The sequence below is a fragment of the Molothrus ater genome, chromosome 1 (assembly GCF_012460135.2).
Source record: "Molothrus ater isolate BHLD 08-10-18 breed brown headed cowbird chromosome 1, BPBGC_Mater_1.1, whole genome shotgun sequence".
In the NCBI taxonomy this organism is placed as follows: domain Eukaryota; kingdom Metazoa; phylum Chordata; class Aves; order Passeriformes; family Icteridae; genus Molothrus; species Molothrus ater.
In genome coordinates this window covers 133,500,226-133,524,182 of record NC_050478.2, presented here as the reverse complement: position 1 = coordinate 133,524,182, position 23,957 = coordinate 133,500,226, and the positions used below count along the sequence as shown (strand labels likewise).

At 39.5% G+C, this 23,957-nt stretch overlaps 1 protein-coding gene across 1 annotated transcript; it reads right to left on the bottom strand.

The window, feature by feature from the left end:
* PIP4P2 (phosphatidylinositol-4,5-bisphosphate 4-phosphatase 2) lies at positions 1-23,484 on the bottom strand. The gene is made up of 7 exons (XM_036406849.2): positions 23,317-23,484; positions 17,337-17,485; positions 16,204-16,310; positions 14,355-14,478; positions 8,687-8,739; positions 2,760-2,850; positions 1-1,619 (listed from the first exon to the last, which is right to left on the bottom strand). Exons 1-7 carry the CDS (start codon positions 23,420-23,422, stop codon positions 1,476-1,478), a joined length of 774 nt encoding a protein of 257 aa, XP_036262742.1. The 5' UTR covers positions 23,423-23,484; the 3' UTR covers positions 1-1,475.
* Positions 23,485-23,957: the final 473 nt, after the last annotated feature.

Below are 23,957 nucleotides of genomic sequence, written 5' to 3'. Positions count from 1 at the left end.
TTTAAGTTTGAATAATAATCTTTATTTCTTTATTAGTTTATTTGTAAAAGGTACATTGTAATCCTGAGCTACTGCTTTTATACATTTAGCGTCATACAAAGACAGATCATTTACAGTTCGATCATTTACATTTATTGTGCTCCAAAATCCTTATCCGAATATCATTTTGACTTAGCAGGAACATAGATCATTTAAATTACATGTATCCCTGAAACATCCATATTAATTTACCCATCTGACCCCATTAGCTAAATTACTAGTTGTCTAAATCACTCAGGACATTCCTTCTGAATTTAGCAAAAACTTGTTTAAAATTATAAAGATGGGCAGTGCAAGAACTGGTCCCTCAATCCTTTCTGAATACATCATTAGAAAAAACTTTCTGTTTCCGTATTCTCTCGGCAAGTCAGTGCTAAATTGATTAGATGTACTTTGATGGAATGGTCCAAGTAATAGTTTACTAATTTCCTTATTACAGCAGTTAATGAGAATTTACAGTGTCTCCCTTTGCAGTGACCAGTGTCATAACTCTCCCAAGCAGAAAAATCTGATGTGATCAGAGGAAAGTAAGAGGCAACCCATCAACCGTCTTATTGTCATCTACATGACACTGAAGTATTACAAACCAAGTCATATGAAATGCTTCCCTTAGACCCTGTAAAGGAACTTGTACAAGTAACCAGAGTTAAGTTCCATAATCCGAGCATGGCTTTTAGGATTTGCCAGTTAAAAAAAACAAACCAAACCAAACCAAACAAACAAAAAAAACCCCAACCAGAACAAACCAAAACCAAAACCTCAGTCCCAGGATCCTTGAGGAAAAAGCATTTATCCTAACTGAAATCCAACCCTGGATAAATGGAAATTTAATTGGACTACCAAAATAGCATCTCTCTACCTGAAAAATCTCCAAGCATACAGTGTTTACAAATGTCTCTCTAGCAACAGTGTCAGTCTTTTAAACACTCACAATTTTCATTTCCTGAATAAGGTCACTATGATCTTAGGCAAAAGATGCAGTAAAGCAGTTCAAGCAAAATGCTTATTGCTTAGGTTTTAAAGCAAGCCACTTGAATATAATTTTAGTTAAAATGTTAAGTACAAATGTGAAGCTACTGTAGAAACACTTATAAACACTCTTGCTTTTGAATTCTTACTGATAATCTAGAAAAATGGCAGACGGATTTTAACATAACAAAGGAAATGTAAAACTTAATACTGTTTGAAATACAATTCAACGCCTATAAAGACAGAGTTATGAACATGTAAACATAGCTTTAGTATTCAGAGCTAGGGAATCTAGCAGCAAAACAAACTATTTGCATATTATGTAGTGCAATGAACATTTGTTCTTAGAGACCCCCCAGTCTTTAAACTACTTTGAACAGAATGGAATCCTTACAGGAAAGGTTTTAAAAGTGTCCAAGATGTAATATCCAGAACTACTAGGTGTTCATCTATAACCTAACAATTTTCTATGCAAAATTGTGCTCTGGATAGCTGACTTTAATGGCCCCCCAGTAGCAGGCTCGAATGAGGCAGATTAAACCTAAGAGATAAGCAACAGCCCAAGAAACATATGTTGCGTGAAATCGCCTGGCGAAATCTTGTGTACCAACCTAAAAAGAGAAAACAGTAGTGTCAAACATACAGCACTGTCTGTTCTTCAGGGAAGGGCAAGTTATATTAAGGAGAAGCATTTCAGCGACTTTTCAACTCTGGTAAGGGTAAATTAGGTGTTTTATTAGCTTGATTTTACATAACCATAGGATAATGGAGCTTGAAGGGAGATCAGGAGACCTCTAGTGCCAACTCCCCAATCAAAGTAGGGTCAACCCCAAGGTCACACCAAGTTGTTCATGGTTTTAACCCAGCTAGGTCCCAAATAACTCCAAGGATGGAGGCTACACAAGCCTCTAGACAAACTTCATAGAAAAATGTTTTCACATAATTTCCCAATTCAGTAAGGTCATGAAAAAAGGAAAAGAAATTTGTCTTTCACTGTGTTTATTTCTGGCTTTGTTTCTATGAGGGAACCTGGAAAATCCTTCACAACTCATTTAAGAACACACATAATTAATTATTCAAGTAAAAACGCAAGTTAGAGGCATAATGAGAATTACACATATGAATTCACTGGAGGTATTTCCTCACATTAACTTTTCTGGGATTCCCAGGTAGAAAGCTGGCTCTAGTAACCTGTAGGAGATACTGGTAAGCCAGATACCACTGGTTCCACTTAACAGAATAACAACAGACTGAGCCTTCTCATTTGTAAAAAGATTATGAGCTGGTTTTCCTCTTTACAGCTTTTACAAATTACAAAGACTCATACATATTTCTAGTGCTTGGAACCCCATTCACCTCTATTGCAGTGGAACTTCTATTTCTGGCTATACAGTGACACGCATTTTTGGAAACACGAAGTTTTGAGAGCTCTAGCAAGAGCAAAGTGTTCCAGTATTTCTACAGCGAAATGAACCATTTTTCATAAAACTCAAATTTTTAGAGATGAAGAGTCAAATTTAACATCAGAAAAAAGAGATTATCAAAGTGCCAGAATATCTTTTTTAAAAAAATCCTTGTTTTGGCCTACTCAGATGATTAAGTTCACAGTTTTAATGGAGATGACAAAAACCACACAATTTAGGAAGTTTTACTCAAATGCTCGGAAAAGAAGAGCTGGTCAACTAAGAGAACTTCTTTGAACACACACACCCCTGCACACAGCTGCAAATTTATCATGGGACATCACTCACAGTTAATCCAACACCAATGAAGATGCATATCATTCCAATTGTGATATATGCACAGCAGCGCCTCCGTGGCAGTGCACTTCCAACAGAAGAACTGTTAGAAAATAAATGGTATTGTAAATTAAAAGCAAACAAAAAATCCCAAGCCCAACCAAACAAATAACAACCACCACAAAAACCAGCCCTACCATCAACAGTAACTGTTCAGTCTCAATGGGGAATGGAAAGAGAATGGCAATACACCATCTTCAGTTTATAGAGTTGTAAGCAAAGTCTACAGTTATACTACCAAGTACAGGACAGAGTCTTCATTTTTATTTGAAAGAACTGCTGGTGCTTATCTAGTACCTAAAAATCTAGGTGCTTACAAGAAAGGGAATGGTGCCACATCCACAGCTTGAGCATGTCTACCTTCTGCACCCCCAGTACATCCCAGTAATTGTCTTGGATAGCTTTTGGATGGCAAAACTCAAGTTTGCTTTCCAGCTTCCATGCAAGACACCCTTCAGACTTTCAGCACATCAGCATATGGCTTCAATACTTCACCACATCTAAGTAACTGAAAATAACTTCTACCACCCCTACATGTCATTAATATAATAACAACCTTCACTATCCATTTCTTGGATACTCAGTACTGTTCAGCGACTAAACTGCTCTGAAGATCAATACAAATCATTGTAGTCACAGACATGTAACTTTTTTCCATGTTCAACATCTCCAAATACTGAAATTCTTTACGCTATTAAGTCAACTTGAAGAACATGACAAGTGCTTCTTACTTTGCAATTTCTTTCAGAGTTCTATCCCAATTTAAATGAGCTGCACAAATAACTTCTGACAATCAAGGTAAATAAATCTCCTGGAAGTTCTGTCACTCATCATCAAGACTATGAACTCCAGGACAGACAGCTCTGTCTCTACCTGCTGCGTCAAGACAGTGCAAATAAAACATAATATTATCTACGAGTTAGAAAAACTATTCTAGAAGCTCAGCATTGTTTAGCAAATACATCTTGAGTCACACATTTGCAATCACATACAGGTTAGTAATGAAGAAAATAGGAATATGATTCCACTGAAACACAGTTAAAAAGGACTAGAGAGGCAGAAGTGCTTTTATAAAGCACGTATTATCTATCTTAGAGATGTTTTGAAGCATCCTGAAGCATGCTAGCATTAGTTAAGTACTTCATCCCATTCTGGGAAATCAACACACCTTAGAAAATGTGTAATGCTTTTACTCATCCCATGATAGTTCAACTTAGTCAAGATAAATGCGTAACAGAAAAAAGCACTGCTGAACAATTGAAGCAGTACACGCATCATATGACTGACCAAATTTCTGGCTCCAGTTAATTAACCACATAGCAAGGCCTCATATGCTTAGCATGTGACTAAATTTTTTTAAGTATTTGTCTTAGAAAGCCTTCAAATAGATTGCTTTAAGCAGCTTTACTTCAACGTTATTTCTTTACAAGGAATTTCTGAAATGCTCCAAGAGAAAAAAACAAACAAACAAACACCACCCCAGTCCTAAAGCTAACACAATGAGCTTCATCTTTCAAGGCAAGAACTGAATAAAGTGACTACTCACAAGCCATTTTCAGAAGAGCTAGAAAAGTCCCTAAACAGTACTGCTCTTTAGCTTCCATGGGGAAATTACTTCCTTAGCCAAACCTCACAATACAGACTGAAATAGGACACTGGAGGGTGCCTGGGGTAGGATTAGGGTAAGAGAATTCCCAGTTGGACAAATAATGGTATCTTACCCTCTCACATACACACCTCCACACACTCCCCCCCAAAAGCCACTCTACAGCTCTTCTAGAAAAGGGATATGTTGTTCAATTCCAAGTTACATGAGTTAAAAATAATAAAACCAAACTGTAGTTTTATAAAGGGAACAAGGGAAGAGACTGAGTTTGCCAAACTGACCTTAGGTTCCCTCCTTTACAGGATTTTGTGGCTATATACTCAGAGTTAATGCTATTATAGAGCTGGATACCATAGGATAAGCTGGTAAAAATGTCATGTTCAATACAGCTAAAACATACATGATGCTTATTGTACCGTGTACTGCACGCAGAGTCAAAGTTCATTCTGGAAAAGAGACTTTCACTTTCAGAGCTGACTTACAGACTTAGTTTTGTAATCATAATATTGCAGGTGCTGTGTGTATTTTCCATCCATATTTCTCATGTGTTTCCTCCTATCCAGAGGCTGGGGGAGAAACCCATCAACTCAAATACATGGAAATGTAAAGAATGTCTCAATTTAGCTGCTTTGCTCTTTCCACAGAAAGCAATGATTAAATAAAGATATTAAAGTTTTTACAGTTGTGTAACAGACCTAGGAGTCCCAATAAATCATTATTCATTTTTCACCTCCCAACAGTGATGTTAGCCACTGCCTTCCTCTAGGTAGTGAGGCTTCTTCTACCCACCCCCCAAGTTACACATAAACCCCCCAAATTAACTTAGAATAAAGAAAGTTGAAACTCTATCCCAAAAACCTACCAACGGTGAAAACTTTGACAAGCACATCTGGCAATATTAAAATGGGATCAAAAGAACTTTCTTCATATCACAAAAGCACCCAATTAGCTCCATTGTGGGAATATGAGGGAACTCTCTAGAAAGCAGCAGTTCCTTCTTTCTGAGCTGCTGCTGAGGAAGCAAAGGCACCTGCCAGAACTCTGGGCAGCAGCAGCAGATACAGAAGATGCCAAATCCAATATTGCATCATGGAGTAATTAGAAGAGGGGAAAACTGCCACATGGGACAAAGGTTATAAAAGAAGTACCACAGGAAGGAATGTTGGGCCTCTTGTGCTCCAAGTAATAGGAATTATGACCAGGATTTCAAAAATGCTTTTAAGAGGAAAATTAAAATGCCAACATTTTGAAGGTGAATAGCACTGCTGAAATTAGCCTTCACAGCAGTGATGGGGTTCCAACATCTCTCTCTTTACTAAAAGTCCTTTATGGGGCAAAGGCGCTATAAATTCATTAGGGTTCGTAGTTTGGGCAGACCTTAAAAAGTAAAAGAGATAGATTCTACAGGAAAAAAAAATAGATTTGACATTCTGTAATAATAACCTGTACCATTCAATTCCCTTTCTAGTAACTGAATTCATGAACTGAATTTTCTAGATGATTTAATAAACATCTTGAGAAAGAGAACAGCAAACAAAAAACCAGCTCCTGCTTCTTCATCATTAAACGAGAAAAATACCAGAAGCTTTCCCTGATCTCTCACTTTTGGAAAACAAGCTGATAAACATCTGGTATTTAAAAATGCAGAAGAACACTAAATCAGCAAAAAGAAACCATTTCTCCCCCATTCCCAGGTGGCACTATAAAATACAACTGTATCATGACAATTTCCTCATTAGCTACATTTATTTTCCCTATGCAAGTAAGGGCCTGTGTCAGGCAGAGCCACTACACAATCAGTAAGGCTTCTGCAAACACCTTACTTAGACTAACATGACAGGTTTATAGTCCACTTCCAAAGAGATTTGATCATTTACCAAATAAGATTTTATTCTCTACAGCACAATTAATTTCCTACATTTCCCAAGTTATTTTTCAAGACAAAACAAGTGCATCACAATGGTAGCACATAGATGGGATTAAAAACAGATGAGAAATTCAATCCTATTTGCCCCTACACTCAGATATGAGAGGTTCCTCTGTTTAGGTACTATGAGGCATGATGGCTTTATTTCTCTTTGAACACTGTTTCATTTTTAACTTTTTCAAGTAATAACTACTGACCTCCCCTGCAGTTTTAGAAGACATTGGTAATATAAAGCTCTAATATCCATCAACCAAATGGAAGGTCACAAACTACCTGCAGAGATTCACTGCACTTCTAAAAACATTTGAAACAAAATTATGAATCCAAAAAGTGTCAGCTGACGTCTCCTTGGAAAACTTACTGTTGCAGTGATTCAAGATTCCTTTTGCCTTAGTCTACACTATCCTTTTCTCAGTGACAACTATCAACTTAATCAACAGAAGGAATGAACAGTTCTACATCTGACTACTCAGCTACGAATGCAAGAAGTTTTGCATTAATAAGATGAAACCCTACATTCCCTTTTAACTACTTGGCTATGCTGACCTCTGTCAAAGACCTGATAGAAAGCAGGTCACTGCAGTTATTTATTCCATCACCATGACTCAAAGCTGTGTCTCACCTATGCTGTGCCCTAAATCCATGTATCAGAAATGTTTATGCTGCTGGAAGTGCAGAACTCCCAACCATCACATCCCAAATGCAGGAAAACACCGAGCAACTCATTCAAAGCTAAATTACAATATTCCACAGTTTTGCATTCTCAGCCCAAGGACAGATGTGCCCACTTGTTAAAATTTGTTTTGCATTCTGCAATACAGTTGCCATGCAAACTGTAATTATCACAAATTGCACTGCAGAGAGGCTCCCACTTTCCTACATATGGATGACATGCCTTGCACTTTATGGAGGAGAACACTTCAAAAAACTTTGAGTTTGGCTGGAATTTAAAACAGAAGCAACATTAATCAAAAGACAACAGACCAAAAGATCACATGCTGTGACTTTTGACTGCTGTTTGGAGCATAGTTTATTTTGCTGCTGTTATTGTTAGGGTTGGGTTTTTTGTCTGGTTGTTTTCTTTCTTTAAGGTTAAACAACAAATAACACTGACCTAAGGAGAGTCAAGAAAAAAGCAAAGGTCAGCTAACAAGGCTGACATAAAATATAAAACATAATTGCAATTAGTTTTAAAACAAACCAAACAGCAAAACTCCAACCCCCGCTCAAGGACTGAACAGACTTAATGTGTCAGTACACACACCCCTGCAAAGCAGCAGCTCATCAAGACTGAGTTTATTTAACCTAAGCAAATTAGAACATATCCACAACTCCACACTGAGTTGGTTACACCCCTGAGGTTAAACACAGCACTAGACTGACTTCTCTATCAAATACTCCAATAAAAAGACTTCAGTCAGTGCTGAAGGCCAGGCCATGCCCACACCTACAGTGCATTTATCCTACACTTTCTCCTTCCTAAGGGACCTGCTAGCTTTCCTACAACATGCAACACAGCTGAGGTTCTCCATTCCCAGTGGAAAACATGTTTGTTCCTTCTACTGGAAGTCCTACTTGCCTGTCAAAGGAAGACAAATATTTAAATAAGCAGGACATGAAGGTCTCTGAAGTAATATTTATATCTTATTTCACACCATGTGGCTGGGAACACATACAAATTTTAAGTATGTTACTAGTGCAACAATTCAAATTAAGAATTCCTGAGCTCAGATAAGAAAGGCCAAACAAATATTCAAAAAGAGAGACTCTAAAAAAAACCCAAAACTCTTACAAGCTCTTGTATTCTAATTTTTCTTGTTCTTCTTGAAGTAATAGCAAATGAGTACCCAAGTTATTCCACAGTCATTCATAAACATTAACCAAGATAACGCATGAAGATGCTTAACACAAGTTGGGTGTTGAGTTTATAGTATCAGTAAACCTTCTTTCAAATTAAGACAAGATTATTTCCTTTCCTCCCTTTACAATAAAGCAATTCAAGTTCTACCTTTAAAGATGATATCTGATTACTACTATGAAGAGGTAAAATTTCAAGGACATAAAATGTTAATTTTAGCAACCTATTCCTGTCTATTGTTAGCAGCTTATTTTTGCCTCTATCAATTCAAACAGAGCATTTTCATAAATGCAGGTGGATATGTCAAAGCTACTGATTTCTGCATAAAGAATGGAGAATTCATATGCACACAATATCTGCTTTAGCCTTGAAGTTCAGGTAAGCACAGAAATAATCAGCACAGCCAACACATTTTACTCCAAAGACTTACAGAAGAAACACTGGCTACTTCACAGTAATTTACATAACCTTGCTTTCAGAGAACTTACATTTTTTTGCAGTGTGGGCATTTTGCTAGTGTGTTAAACCTCAGTTCCATCCACTGTAAAGAGAAAAAAAGAAAAAGGCTGAAAAGCAGACCTGAGAAAATGGTTGTTCCACTTAGTGTTAAATGTCACTAGGAAAACATTTTGCCTCTCAGACTCTTTGTTTTTTGTTTCCTTCTATAAATGGGATGCCCTTTTGTCAGTGGCAACATTGGATTGGGATTTCCATGTGAACATTTCCCATGACTTGCCTTAGTATTACAAAATTTTCTTGACGTAATGTGGTTGCATCAACAGGCGTAGTATGGGCAACATTATAATATTAATAGGTTTTCTTCTCTTACTTAAAAGACTATGAATATACCCTGAATCAAAATAAGTGTGTTTTCTTTGGCACAATTACAGACAGAAGTATTTTCATAAATGATGCAAAGGTTGGGAAAAGATTGGAAAACTAAGTTATGGGTATACAAAAAAATGAGGTAAAGAATATTTAAGAAAGGAGATATCAGGTTTTACATCAATGAAATAGAGAACATTTCTGACTACTTTACATGACTGTTAAAAAGATGATATGTAAAACTGTACATGCTAAGGTCACCACCTTCCATGCTCAGACTGAAACCTATGTGGGAAACAGCCTTGCTGAAAGCAATGCCTAGAACTAACTCAACCAGGGGATACACTGTGATATACTCACTTAAAAACAGCAGGTTCTGTTCTATTTCATTCTGTAATAACAGTATTAAGCAAACATTTTAAACATGGTTGCCTAGATCAAAGGAATAAGGCTCTTTTTCTAACTGCAGCTTTCTCTCTCTTCCCCTGCCTTTCTCAAGTGGAGGTAGTTGGAAGTGTTCTGGGTGATGCAAAAAGTCACACTGCAAGCTAAAAGCAGGAGAAGAAGCCACAGTGCAGATCCCAGTGCCTCCACGAGGCCCTTCCTTATCTCCATGAGAAATCTGAAGCTGTCCTACTGAAGTGAAAGTAACTCCTACAGCCACAAATCAAAATCAGAGCCCATCCTCATATGGAAAACACCACCAACCTACAGCAAACACCATTTAAATGCTGAGAAGAAATTTATGATTTTTATGAGCAAAGAAAGATGTGTCTTCTCACACCCTGTCAGTATGAAGAGATTTTGCTGTGAGCAAAGTTTCAAACTGGGGTATTTATTGAGAGTTTTCCTACCTATTGAATATCTCCCTCAGTTTTTTTTTTACTTAGGGATAAATCTCCACTAAAAAGCAGTCCATCTTTTATTTTCTTGTTCCAAAGTGTCCATTTACACATTTACAGGACAACTATGTAACCGGTATTACTTGTTTACAAAACCTGACCAAACTGATTTAGCAGACTTTTATTTTAGTCCTTAATAAAACTTCTCTAATGCTCCCCACCCAAGCAAAGCTTTTTAAGAGCATTAATTCTACTTCCACATTCCTGGCAGAGGAGCAAGTTAAGTATTTTTTGCATCCCTTTCAAAAACCTACTCAATTTCCCTTAACTCTACACAGCGAAAGTGGGATAAAATGCAATTGTCAGTACTGGGGATGGAGAGAGGCCTCATCAGAGCAGTTATTTCAGCTTTTTAAACTGCAATTCCAGAAATAAAGGGAAGTCTAATTCCAGGATCTATATTTTACCTAATAGTAATTGAACTTCACTTCTATAGACCAGTATCAATTCTATATCACAGTGTAGGCAACTCCATTTCCTTGGTTACTCATTAATGATCTTTCCAGAGTTTTAAAACTTCTAATTATTAGCCCAAATTATTAATGGCTCCAATTATTGATGGAAAAAGGAGTCAGCAATAATCTGTTTTCATTGAGAGTTACCTGGAAATAACAGAAGCAGTAGCTGCTATGATGACTTTTACAGAGACCAGAAGTATTTGTAGAAAAAGAGCAAAATTGTGACAAGACTTTCAAAGTACAAGAACTCAAATCATATTAGCACAGTGGGGAAAGGTTATGTTTGTGTACATTCTAAATCATGCTTAAGCTAGCATTTTTTACTCATACTCCAGAGTGCCTTGAAGTACCTAATATTGATTCATGTTGTTAAGAAGTTACACTTACATGAAATTTAGCTCTCTGCTGAGAATACAATGATTTTTTTAATTGGAGCAATACAATATACAGCCCAAATCCCTTTTTAGAACTACTGAAACACAGATGAAGAGATGAGGAATACAGAACTTGTCAATATGTCAACTGTGGACAAAACCAGACATCCATCAAAGGAATTACTAGAAGAACAGTCAAACATTTTCCTTCTAAGCCTATAATAGTTTTCAGTGCATTCAACACAAGAGAGTGAAAAAAAAAGGACCAAAACAAAACAAAAAGTTATAGGTACATAAATACATACACAGTCCTACATACAGCTGCTGCTGCAAAAGCTTCCTCTCCATTCCTTCTGGTCCTTTGGGAAAGCAAAATACTTTCACAAACTAAAACAGATCTTATTTTTCTGAAAAGTTTAATGGGTTTTCTATTCAATTATTTCAGAAGCAAGTATTTTCATATTTGATTACTTTAAAAAAACAAAATTGACAAAGCACATCTGACAAAGCATAGTGCTTAGCCTGCAGCCTGTGGCTTCCATAGCTTGCTCCTGGCTTCTTGTTCCTGAGGTCCCTCCAAAAACAGGACAGTAGCAGGAAGATGGCAGAGAGGGAGAGGACACAGGGACAGCCCTCCCTTGTCCCCCATCTCCAAAGGCAACTCAGCCTCTGACAGCCACAGCCCATTGCAGGCAGAGGTCCCTCAGAGGAGCAGCAGGGAATGATTTACTGCTGGCAGAAACAGTAACTGCACAGCCCAAGTCCAAAAGCTCCCAAAACAGCCCAAACCAGATCAAACTGATATTTAGCAACACAGTTAAACCCTCGTCCTGCCCTCCTTTTCTATTTTATCCTTTTTTCCATTGGTCAAGTCCAAACCTGCCAGAAACAGTAGAAACCTTAACACAGAAAGAACTCCTACCAGATTACCAAGTGAAAAAAAAAAATCTGATTAACAAGATGTGAAGTATCAATAGTTTGGCTACAATTTCACTTCAGTACTAAGCCACTCTTCCAGCTAAGACAGAGAAACTTTAAGGTGCACCATAGCAAGGAGTGTGGTTTTCATAATTTGTAAAAAATACCCCCCCATGTGCAGAGGCAAGCAAAACACAGTCATGTTTTCAAATGGAAAATAAAATCTTGGAAAGGTGGTGAACAAGCTGATACTCTTAAAAGAACACAGAACATGACAATTTGACTTCTCCATCCCAGGGATTCTAGCTTTGCTTGTCTATTTTATTTATTTTTTAACTGCCAAGTAAAGTAAAAGGGACAGCCTAGTGAGTTGCTGAGAGATGCACCTAGCACTACATATTTTCTTCACAACATGGAGATATCAAAAGGCAGAAATATTAACTCAGAAACTGAGCTTCCAGGCTGGCTAAAACACTTTTTGTTGCTTCTCTGCTCATTCTGAAATCCAAACAATTTCCTGATTTTTCTTAACTAGAAATTTTATTTTCAGAATCTCAAACTTAATTACAGAAAAAAAATGGAAGCAAAAGACTGATGGGAAAGCTGTGTAACACGAGGCAAAAAAGGGTTTATTTCTTGATAATTCAGCATAAAAAAATAGCAAGCTTTCAATTTCTAATGGTTCAGAGAGTTTCTTTTCAACATATCATGAAGTGACAAATTGGTCTTATCCTGGCAGACAGGACTATGAAGTTCAAAACGTTGCAGTTCCCAAAAGCAGCCAGATGATATGAACTCGCATGCACAAATCCCAAACTAGAAAACTTAACCTTTTAAGGCATAATCCAGTAGTTATGGGCAAAACCAGACTTTATGGATTTGGTTTTTTTCCCTTATGTTCACCTGAATAGTTCACAGTGTAAACTGCAAAGTTAATCTGAGTGTACTTGTATAACGTAAATAGGAGATCAAGACAGGTAAAACTCCTGTGAAAGTCCCTAAATATAGGATGAAAAAAAAAGGCAAACAGAAAACCCACCTCAGCTATCTTCAGTTTCAGACTACTGTTCTTTAGCATGGGTTATAAGAAATTATGTATTTTTTAATACATGGCTGAATTAGTAGACAGAATATTTCTAGAGGATCTCTCTAATTGCTTCCCAGTTAGCAGATTACTTGTAAATTCCTCATCATATTCCTATTTCTTTTCAGAAAAAAAAAAAAGAAAGAAGCATAAGGGCCATCTCCAGCTCCCTGCACTCATCACTTAATATAATAGTTAAAACATTACAGCACACCTGTGCTGGATTCAGCTGGGACTATTAATTTACTTCTTAATACTTAATTTACTTCTCTGGTACAGTGCTCTCTTTTGGATTCAGTAACAATGTTGGTAAAGACTTTTCAGTTTCCCATGCTCTGTCAGCAAAGAGGTGCACAAGAAGCTGAGAGAGAGCACTACCAAGACAGCTGAGCTGAGCTGGCCAAAGGGATATTCCATACCACAGAACATCGTGTTTGGGGCACAAACTGGGGGAAGTTGGCTGGGAGATGCTGATCACTGCTGGGGCACTGGCTGGGTCAGCAGGTGGTGAGGAATTGTATTAAGCATCACTTATTTCTCTTGGGTTTTATTCCTCTCTCTCTTTTCATTACTATTATTATTGTTATTATTATCATTAGTACTATTCTTTTTCCATTTCAATCATTAATTTTTTTTATCTGAACCCTCAAGTTTTACCATTTTCCCAGTTCTCCCCACCACCAGGGCAGGGGGCTGGGTGGTGTTAAGCCACAAAAGCACCTCACTGATCCATAAACCTGAAGTGAAGACTTGAAGGCACAAACCATTACAGAGCCTACCACAAAAGCCAGCCCTCCTCTCTCTGCTGGTACAAGCTGACATGGAGTGGCATCCCCTAAGCTGCCTTTTTCCCTGCACAAGGAAATGCACTTGAGTATTCTCTGATCTTTATGTATCTTACAATCCTTTGTTTCAGGAATGCACCACCTCTCTTGTGACTGTTTTCTTTAACTGTAGCCCTTATCTAGTCATTTCCTACAACCCACAAACCTGAAAGAGATTCAATCACTGGATGATGAAGCCAAAGCTAGCTTGCTTGTGTAGTGCAATCAAAATTCAAGTGTGGCAGCACCTTGTCCATTTAGAAAGCTACAGAGAGTTCAACAGCAGAAGAGCATTTGTGCATCCTTCTACTTCAAAAATGGGATTAACTGGCATTCTCACATATAAATCAAAACCTCCAGTTCTCCAATAACCTACAGATATGCCAATGGCAAGTGCCATAACCAACAGCTTTCCAGGGCTTATACAGCAATGACAGAACTGCTCCCTTGGCCACTGCAGAACACAGCCACCACTGCAAGCCCAAACAGAACCTGGAAAACCAACTTCCTCTTCCAGCACTGCCCACTCTCACATCATGAAACAATAAGACATGGGCTTTATCTATCCACGCACAGACAGACTGCTAAAAGTTTTCTTGAAACACATAAAAATAACCAAATACAGACCATACACTCATATTAATGAGTAAAGAAGTTTTAGTTCCTCAATGATGCCAGACAGTGAGGCAATACACTCTAAAAACTGCTTACAACAAACAGCTTGAGGGATAGCACAGTGAGGCAAGAAGGAGAATCTGATGCTTTACTTACAAGGAATGTATTTCCACAGTGCCCACACACCACTCTAGTTCCATCTGGTTGAACTGGCAAGGCAGGTTGAGCTGGCTGCTCCTCTGGAATCAGCATCACTGGACCAAGAGTAATGATGCGCCTACTGTGTTAAGAACATTAGATACACATGTAATTAAGCTAGCAAAAGAGAAGGATGATGTGTTCAAGCAATTAACTCAGTCACTACCAGTTTAAATTACACATTTCAACTGTAATCTACTTGTTAAACAGCTGATGCACCCAGTTTTGGTCACTCTCTAAAGTATTTTCAGTTTTAAAAATATTCTCTTTCCTGTAAGATCAGCCATACAAGCCTAAACCCTGTATCAGACTTGCAAGCATATGACAGAGATGCTCCTTAGAAAAATGAGAACTTAATACACAGGCTGAGCAAGCCTGAGAATTGAAATGTGCATACCCATGTGAAACACACAGAAAGAGTAAGGATCTTCCATAACCTAGTTCTCCTTCCCACACTACTGACAACCATGTCGATATAAGAAGCATATCCATATTTGCACAGTAAAATATTGATATTCCATTCAAACTGAGTAAACTAAAAATGAAAACCATCCTAGGTTGACTAAATGAAATCAATTTACTTTAAACTAATTATTTACTTTTATGTTCAATGTGTTTCCAGTTTAGTTACACAATTTGTCAGTCCAAAATGATAGTACCCAAATTACCCAACTCAGAATGAGGATGAAACTTCTTAGAATGAGGGGGAAAATTAAAGCAATATTTAATTTGCACTGCATCTCTTCCATCTACAACCAAAATTGTATTCTGAATGCCTTTCCTTCAATATGGAGTCTTCCATTTAGGTCACACTCCCAACTCCCTCCTTTAAAGTACACTACACCAATTTTGCTCAGTTTCTAGCAAGACAAATACATAGGCTATCTTACTGCTTACCTGTATGCTTTTGAGATCATTTTAATAAAATTAAGGCATTTCTAATTTAGTTTAGTTACCAACCTTGTGATACACTATAACTGAACTATCCCATGAACATTTTTGCACTCTGAGAAAATGTTTGGAATGTTTTGAAGTCCTACCCAACCAAGCGTTAGTAAAAGGAGTTAATTCCCACAAGTCACAAACTATGTTTGAAAACCAGAACAGCCAATAGACTGGTGACTAGCTAGGGCACTTGGTGGGGTAGAACTCCCCTCCACATATCTGCAGACTCAGCCTTCCTCTCCCTTTCTCCTGTTAGAGCTGCACCACTTCCAATCAAACTCCTCCTACCTCAGTGGAATCTTTAACACCTTAAGCCCAACAGTAAGAGCAATCACTATGGCAATCACAATTGCTTCTCTTATAACAAGTGTGTACATTTAAGTTGAGAGCTGAGAGGAGAATGAAAACTCAGCATAACTAAGGAAACTGAAGTCAAGCTACTACTCCACCTCCCATCTCACCCCCAATCCCTACTCTGAGTTTAGGAAAGTGAGTATTCTGTGTGGTTACAATAACTAAGTCTCCAAGAAATTATGAATGTTAAGTCCCAGAAATGAGAAGTGGATTTTCTTCTATTGCTCTTTACATTATTTTTGACTTACAAAGTAGTTATATAATGGGACACACACATCTGAGACTTAAAGAAAAGGAAGAAACTTTTTTTCTTCTTTAATTTAAAAAAAACATATTCAAAACGGACTCCAGCACTACCTGTGTCTGCAGCAATTCAGTACTGCTCTGTAAGTGTCCATGTAAAGAGACCAAGGCTTTGAATCTCTTTTAGTTTTAAATACTCAACACAAAAACAAACAGTTGCTTTAAAGAAAACCATCTCAAGGCACTGGAAGTGTTTTATTCTTACCAGTTTGGTCTTGGGCAGCCTATTTTCCGAGATGTATCCTTACAGATAAGGAGACAGTTACATTGACATCTAACATACTTCTTCCCTGAAGGAGGGTTTTTGATTGGCTAAAAAAAAACCCACAACCACCAGAGAACACACATCAGAAGTCATAGCAATTCACTTTTTTCCACATAACAGGAAGACAAAGCAGAACAACTCCAGTGAAAAGTTCTTGTTAACAGAAATACACTTCCTCTTACAGAGGAAACTTCAGAGTCAACACAAAATTAGAAATTTTTTCTTTCTTAAGAAATGAAAATTTCCTTATTAGAACAAACAAATTCTGCTCACTCATGGAAAAACATTCATACTTTAGCAATGACAATTCAAGGCTTCAGTTCAGTTATTTTTTATGTGAGTTTAGATAGTGATGTATTAATAAAAAGCAATGACTCAAAACCAGTCAAAACATCAAACAACCCTTCTTGCCTGGTACAATGGCTTTATTCAACAGTGAAAGGACCACAGTCTGTTTCTTGGTCACTAAGAGACTATGAAGACATCACCAAACTGTAATCTTATTTTAAACTGTACTGAAATTATCTTTCTCCAGCCTGGGAGTCAAGTTTCAATGTCCCTTTCATGCAGCAAATCAAAAGGTGCACAATACTTTGTTTGGCTTGAAACATTATATATTGGACAGGAAAGTGACTATCAGCAGCAGGTTCTCTACCCTCTCTTCTAAGTGGAAAAAAAATTCCTGCAGTTTTAAGGCTTCCTGTTTTCAGGACATAATTTAATGTTCTTTTTATATAACATATATACAATAAATCCATGTAATAAATCTAATCCAGTGTTTTTCACAGAAACGCTTGCAGAAGCTGTGAAGCACTGCAATATCACATCCCAAAACTAAAACTGGCAGGAGGAAAAAAAATAAAAGCAGGAGGAAAAAATAAAAGCAGGAGGAAAAAGAGTGAAGACTTGAATTAAGAGGAGAAGAAACAAATATGTCTGTGAGCACTGGCCGTCAGCTGGGCTGGCTCGTGCTCTTCCTCAAGGGTGGTGGCAGGAAGAGACCCACCTGCTCAGGTGAGGACATGAGTGCTACCCCCAGTGCCCCCCAAAAAACACCAAAAAGTCCATTTTACCGTGGCTTCATTGCAGACTGTGCATTTAACCACGTGTTGGTGTAGCTTGCCATCCAAATTGATTAGTGACTGGCACACACGGCAGTTTATCACAGGAACACCGCTGGCATCTGGGCTTGCAATGGCAGTGTATGGAGGGGGAAGCTCTGCTGCAAGACACAAGCAAATCTCAGCTGAAAAAACAGAGGATCCTAAAACGCTTCCAGCAAGTATTGTTTCCAGCAGGCACAGGCTCAAAAAAGAAAAAAAAAGCCTTATACCTCAAACTCGGTGTTTAGTATAAACACAGAACAAAACTAAGTTTGTTTTCCCCTTCTCCACAACTTCTGTGTACACAAACACCATCCATAGCTGTAGGTAAAGCAAACCAGCAACACAAACACACAGTAAATCACCCCAGAAATCTGGATCCAACAGAACTCAGCTATGTAACTTTATTTCAAACCAACTTTTTGAAGCCCATAGAAAACACAGGGAGAAAAAAACACTAAAAAACCCCAAACCTACTATAGATTAGTAGAGACTGGCTTCTGAAGAAAAAGACCCAGGAAAAAAAACCAAGACACAGGTAGGAAGAGTCATAAACAGCATTCACAAATATCTAAAAAGACTGAAATACAGACAAGTGTTTATCACATATTAAAAGATACTACAGGTAAAAACACAAAAAAGTCCTGTTAAGAAAACAGGTCTTAGGATAGGAAGTGGCATGAAATGCTTCTTTTTTGAGTACAACAGCAAACATATGCTTTCTTGAAGAAAAAACCCTGAAGTCTCAGAGTTTCTGCTTTTAAGGGTTCCAGATACTTTTCTTGTCCAGAAGCCAAAGTACCAATGCACAAGAAGGTCTTCAGTCACTCTGGAGAGGCTGACACTGGGAAGGCTTTAATGGCCTCAGGCCTCCAGGGAAGAGCAGACTTCAAACTCCAGCTTTGTCAGTCTTGAGCCCACAACAAAACAGGGAGGAAACACTGAAGATTATCTGAGTCTTAAGAATCCATGGAATGAAAACAATTCAACACAGTGATCTCTCACAAGCTTATCACCACCACTCTTGGGCATATATTAGCACTGACTTTTATTTCATCAAGAAGTTCAGGGCTTTTCAGGTAAGCAAATTCAGAACAGGCATATTCAGTAGTTCATATTTAGCTTTCTTAAATACTAATAGTTCAAAATGCTCTGCAGCCTTGGGCTGCAATAAGTTTTTCAAAAATTACATCCAAGCAGCTAACCAAATCTTCAGAGAAGCAATGAGAGATCAGCCTATTTCCCATTTACCAACAGCACTGAACAGAGCAGTATCTGCTGGAGGGTGGTGAGTGAAATCACAGGCTGCTATCAAAGCTGACAAGCCCAAGTATTAAATTTAAGCCTGTGAGAATGCACTCATCACTCCTTCACTGTCTTGGAGTGAATGTCATAAGCTGGAGGGATAAAAGAAACCCTGTCTGCCCTTCAGATCCAAAAGTCACAACACGCCTTTGAAGTGCATGCTGAACAGCCATGTTGCTATCTCTTTTTGCTACTTGGTCTATATATGACCCAGACCTGTGCTTGATTTTAACCCACAAAGGCAGCAGGAAAAAGATGGATACCTTGAGAGTCTCAGAATCACATCCAATATATGTGAATTATTTCAGATGAGAAACAAAATTAACTTATATGCAGCAGTACACCTGAATTCATGACACTAACTGATGCTGTATTTCTTGAGGAAGTGAACTTCACACCTTCAGCTCTGATACACTGGTTACAGAAAACAACATCCTTAAGAAATATCAAGTAACAGTACTGTTATTTCTTCTGTTTGTGAGGAAATACACTCTGAAAAAATGCAGCATCCAGAAAAATAAATCTTAAATATCAGTATTTTGCAGTACTGTGATACCCTATTTTAAGTAAGGCTGCCACACGCAGGACATGAGACATTACAAGACATTAAAAAAAACAAACACACACAAGACAAAACCCCAACCCACACACTTTGGCAAGTAGAAACAAGCTCAAGCCTACCAGGGCACTCCAGAAATCAGGTTAGAGTAACCACCGTGGCAAAGTCAAGGCTGCTCCAGTGGGTTTTGGCAGTCAGCAGACTGCTTAACTGCTCCTGCAGTGAGCAGCTGACACTTTCTGGCTAGGGGAACAAGCAGCCAGAAAACAAAAGGCATGTTCCAAAGACTAAATACCAGACTCTCTATCAAGACACCTTTACAGTTAACTCCCAGCTTTAAGGTTGCTTTTTTGAAAAGCAACAGTTGTTTTACAGAAGTTCTTGACTTTGTCCTCTCCATTTAAAGTGTGACAGCTCAATTCTGTCAGCTGGGAATAGGGTGGCTGTACTAAGGCAAGCAGGATCTTTAAGGGTACCAGAAAGTGAAGAGAGACACAGCCACCAACATTTCAGCTTTCCACAATCCTGGAATACTTGAAAATTTGACAACCATACCTTCTAGACATTTATAATTTTCTATACCCATTTCCAAGCGATAACTCTTATGAAGCTGGTAAACTGAGGTGTGTGAGCCCCTACACACAGCACCAGCCACTTCTTCAGCCTCATACTGGAGCTGCCTGGCTTCCAGGTAAGCAGCCTCACTGTTCCTGTCCTGCTGGCTCAGCAAATATCAGATAGCAAGTGAATAATGGCTGCTTTTCAGAGCCCTGCTGCAGCAAATAACATTTGCTATGGAGCAGAAAGCATGAGGTATCTTGGCACTGCAACCTTCATGCTCAAAGAAAATGTGCATTTTGAAGAGGTCCAAAAACCAAGCCAGCAGAAGCCACCAAAATTAAATATAAAGAAGAGTATATTTGGGGAGGGTAAGGGGGTGGGTGATAGTGAAAAGGAAAAGAAAGACATTGTCTTGGAGTTAGCTGCTCCTCACCCCTTAATAAAAAGGCTTGAAAGCATATTAGCTTACTTCAGTATGACCTTTTTTTTTTTCTTGACATCTTGAATTTCAGGCTAACTAGAATATCTAAAACCAGTTTATAAAGGTCTGTCAGTCTGTCATACTGGAAGGTAGGCAAGCTTCACATACACACCAGGAGAATGTAATTAGATAGTGAATTTCCTGCTGCTGACATACCAGTTTACAGCTATATTATCCATTTCTCTTTAAAAAAAATGAACACAAACAAACAAAAAAGCACACACACACACAAAACCAAACAAAAAACCCCCAAAAATCAAATCAAACAAACAAACAAAAAAAAAAACCAACAGTAATTAGTTCAGCAAGATTAGCAAAGTGTCCTACCATGCAGTACTTCTGACTCCCTCTTCACCCTATAGAACAGCAATGCCATGGAAGATATCCCATTTGCAACCTGAGAAACTCCTTGTGGTACTTGTGTACTTTCCTCCCCTGGTAGTTGAAGGGTGGAAACAACAGAGAACCACTAGAAGCCTACCAGGGTTAAACATAAATTAGTTTTATTTGATTTAAAAAAAAAAAATAAAAGTTCTTTATCATGACCTGTGAGGGGGTGGGTAAGGGAAAAAGTTTAATGATTGATGTCAGAGATACGTTGTTAAAAACTAAGAAATCCTGGAAAAGGCCCAAAAACCCCAAAAGAAACAAACAAAAAAACCCCACTGACTAACCATCCTACTCCAGGGAAAAGAACTGATAGTTTCACTCTTTGTCAATGTTGTGAAAAGTTTCTTAAATACTGTGGGCTGCATCCACACTGAAAAGATTTTTCTTGCTTGTATCATTAAGAACACTGAGCCATTACCAGGATTCAACCATTTTACACAGGGAAAAGGGTCAGCTGGGTCTCAGCTGCAGCTCAGCAAGGGAAGAGAAGGCTACCTTCAAAACATGGTCTCTCTAATTTAAAGTTCAGGATGATATACTTGGCACAGTAGATAATTACAGGGATAAACCCAATAATGTACATTCAGGTGGTAGTTTTAGCACAAAGGGCTTCTTCCTCCTTCCTCTGCCACTCCACACTATCCAGATGATGCTAATCAAGGAAGCTTTGCAGAAGGAGTTTGCTTTGGAAGCAAAGCCAATACTTCCACAGGAATGATTCTGCCCTCTAAGTCTAGCCTTGTGCTAGGGAGAGAGATGAAGTCTGCCAGTCAGCTGGAAAGGCAGTTTAGCTTGCATGGATCCTTTCACTAAGGAAAGCCAACAGAGAAGGGAAGTAGAGCCACGGGCCTGTGCCACAGCTCTGCACAATTCTGTTCCACAGCTGTCTGACAGTTCTGCAGAGCAGCTCTCAAGTGCTGCCTAGTAAGTTTGCTCATGCACTGATCAAACAAGAGGTATTCGACATTCAAGAAAGCTCTATGTTGGTTCCTCCTCATTTTTGGGAAGAAACCACTTATCTCAAGCACCACATCCTGCCACAGGTGCCCAGCCAGATATCTCAAGTAACAGATGCCCACTGAAGGCACAAGAGAACATGGCTACCAAATGAAATGAGCATTTCAAATCCAGCTCATTTCCAGGTCATGAGTTTTACCCTGGGGTCAAACAAGAGTCACTAATCTAATACATTCTCATTACTTTTTAAATTTATAAAGATTAAAAAAAAAAAGAAAAACCCAAAAAACAAAAAACAGATTGAAATGTATGCAAAAATGGTTACAGGATAAGGAACCCTAAGAATAAAAATATCAAACTCCAGAATGTAAACTAAGGTAGATATATGGATTTTTTTTTTGTTTGTTTGTTTACTTGGGGGATACTGCCAACACTAAAAAATTGATGGCAAATAAACCCCAACTAAAAAGCCAAAGTATCCAACCTCTGCTCTTTTTTAAGCAAATATTCCTTTGTCCACTTCAAATCAAAGTAAACAGTCAACATCAGCTACAGCCCTAACTGAAATACATTTCTGTATCAAGACAAGAGGACTAGCTTTCCACAAGATTAAATATAATTCAAAACAGACAGATGCTCACTCATTCTAGTTGCATACATGTCATGAATCTATATAGTTAATAAAAATCATTAAGAAAGGGCCAACACACTGGACCTACTGAGATAAGAATTGTACTCTTACATTTTAAAGGGTACAGCTAGCAAAGCTACACTAATCTTATTTCATCTTTATTCCTTCAGCTTTCTCCACACCTCAATTTCTGCTCCAAAACGTTTAACTGAAAAAAAAAAAAACCCTACTAATGTATTTTGATAACATCCTGATTCACGTTTTCTAAGTGATTTTTTCCACCTACTAATTAAATAGTCAGTATTGATCAACAAGACGATTTTTCCTAAGTCTGTGCAAGAGAGATAATACCATATAATTATGCCACGGCTACAGATTTGTAACCGCAGTATCGGACTTGCTTTAAAAATAAAGCCATAACCAGCTATGGCCTTGAAACGTGTTTGCAAGGGCATCCTGGTGGTTTTGGACTTCAGCTACCACACTGCACCGAGTCCCTCCGTTATTCCGACGGGATTGCCAGGACGGGCTGGCCACACCTGGGCACGGGGCTGAGGCTGCGATGTTCCCGGCCATGGCGACCTGCGCGCTCGGCCCCGCGCTGCGCCCCTCCCGCAGCCGCCTGTGCCCAGCCGAGCTGCGCTCGGCTCCGGATCTTCCACTTAATCCTGCTCCTAATTAATGGGGAAACCCAAGTCCCACAATTAACACGCAAGCTGCGGCATGCGAGCGAGTTATAATAAGCAGACCGGTTCGGGCTTGTTCTGCCCCTGCAAACAATTATTTTAATTTCTTTTATTTTTCCTGCTGAGCCGCCCAGGCCGGAGCGCGGCGGGGAGCAGGGCCTGTGCCGGGCACGGAGCGGCGTTACCTGTTGTTCCCCACCGGCCAGGGCGGGGCGGGGGCTCCCCCGCCGGCCGCCCCCGGCCCGGCCCCGCCGCCGCGGCCAGGGCGGGGGGAGCCCCGCACCGCCGCAGCCGGGCGGAGGCGCCGCGTCCCCCGCCAGACACAGCCACAGCCACAGCCACAGCGCCAGGGCCGCCCCCCGCCCGGCACAGCGCCTTACCTCGGGGACTGCTGTCCGGCAGATAGGGCGGCGCGGTCGGGGTGACATTGCCGGAGCCGGGCGCGGAGAGCAGCGGGGAGCGCTCGTCCACCCCCTCGGCGGCCATGGCTGCGGCGCGGAGGGCCCTGCCCGCTGCCGGGCGCGGGGCGGGGAGGCGGCCGGGCCGGCGGCGCCGGGGAAGGAGCGCAGAGGAAGGGGCTGGGAATGAATGAGAGCGGGGCGGGAAGGAGGGACGGCGGGGCGGGGAGGAGGGACGGCCGGCCCCCGGCACGGGGTAATGAGCGGGGCAGGCCGGGGGCGGTGTCTGGAAGACAAACACAACAACCTTCGGTCGTAAATAAATTTTTCCCGATAAAGAGTGTATTTGTTGAGATGCGTGGGTTTTTTCTGGTTTTGTTTGTTTATTTGTCTGTTTTGTTAAGGTTGTTTTAAGCTCTGTGTTTTGGATGTTGACATCAGTACCGGGGAGTTGCTATAGTCGATTTAGCTGGGAGCAGTCGCCTTTTCCAGGACTCTGGGGATGCAGACGGACGGAGGAGGAACTCTCCGAGGTGACAGCGGTGGGAATCTTCAAGGGAGCTCTAAACGTGAGGAGATAAATCGACGCGTTATCAAATCTGCTGCTCAGCGGCGATGTCTGT

Coding starts and splice junctions, on each gene's coding strand:
- PIP4P2 (XM_036406849.2), bottom strand. CDS start 23,422: ATGGCCGCCGAGGGGGTGGACGAGCGCTCCCCGCTGCTCTCCGCGCCC. Junction 17,486..23,316: donor GCCGGACAGCAGTCCCCGAG/GTAAGGCGCTGT, acceptor TGTGTCTTGCAG/CAGAGCTTCCCCCTCCATAC. Junction 2,851..8,686: donor TGCCCACACTGCAAAAAAAT/GTAAGTTCTCTG, acceptor ATTTTCTAACAG/TTCTTCTGTTGGAAGTGCAC.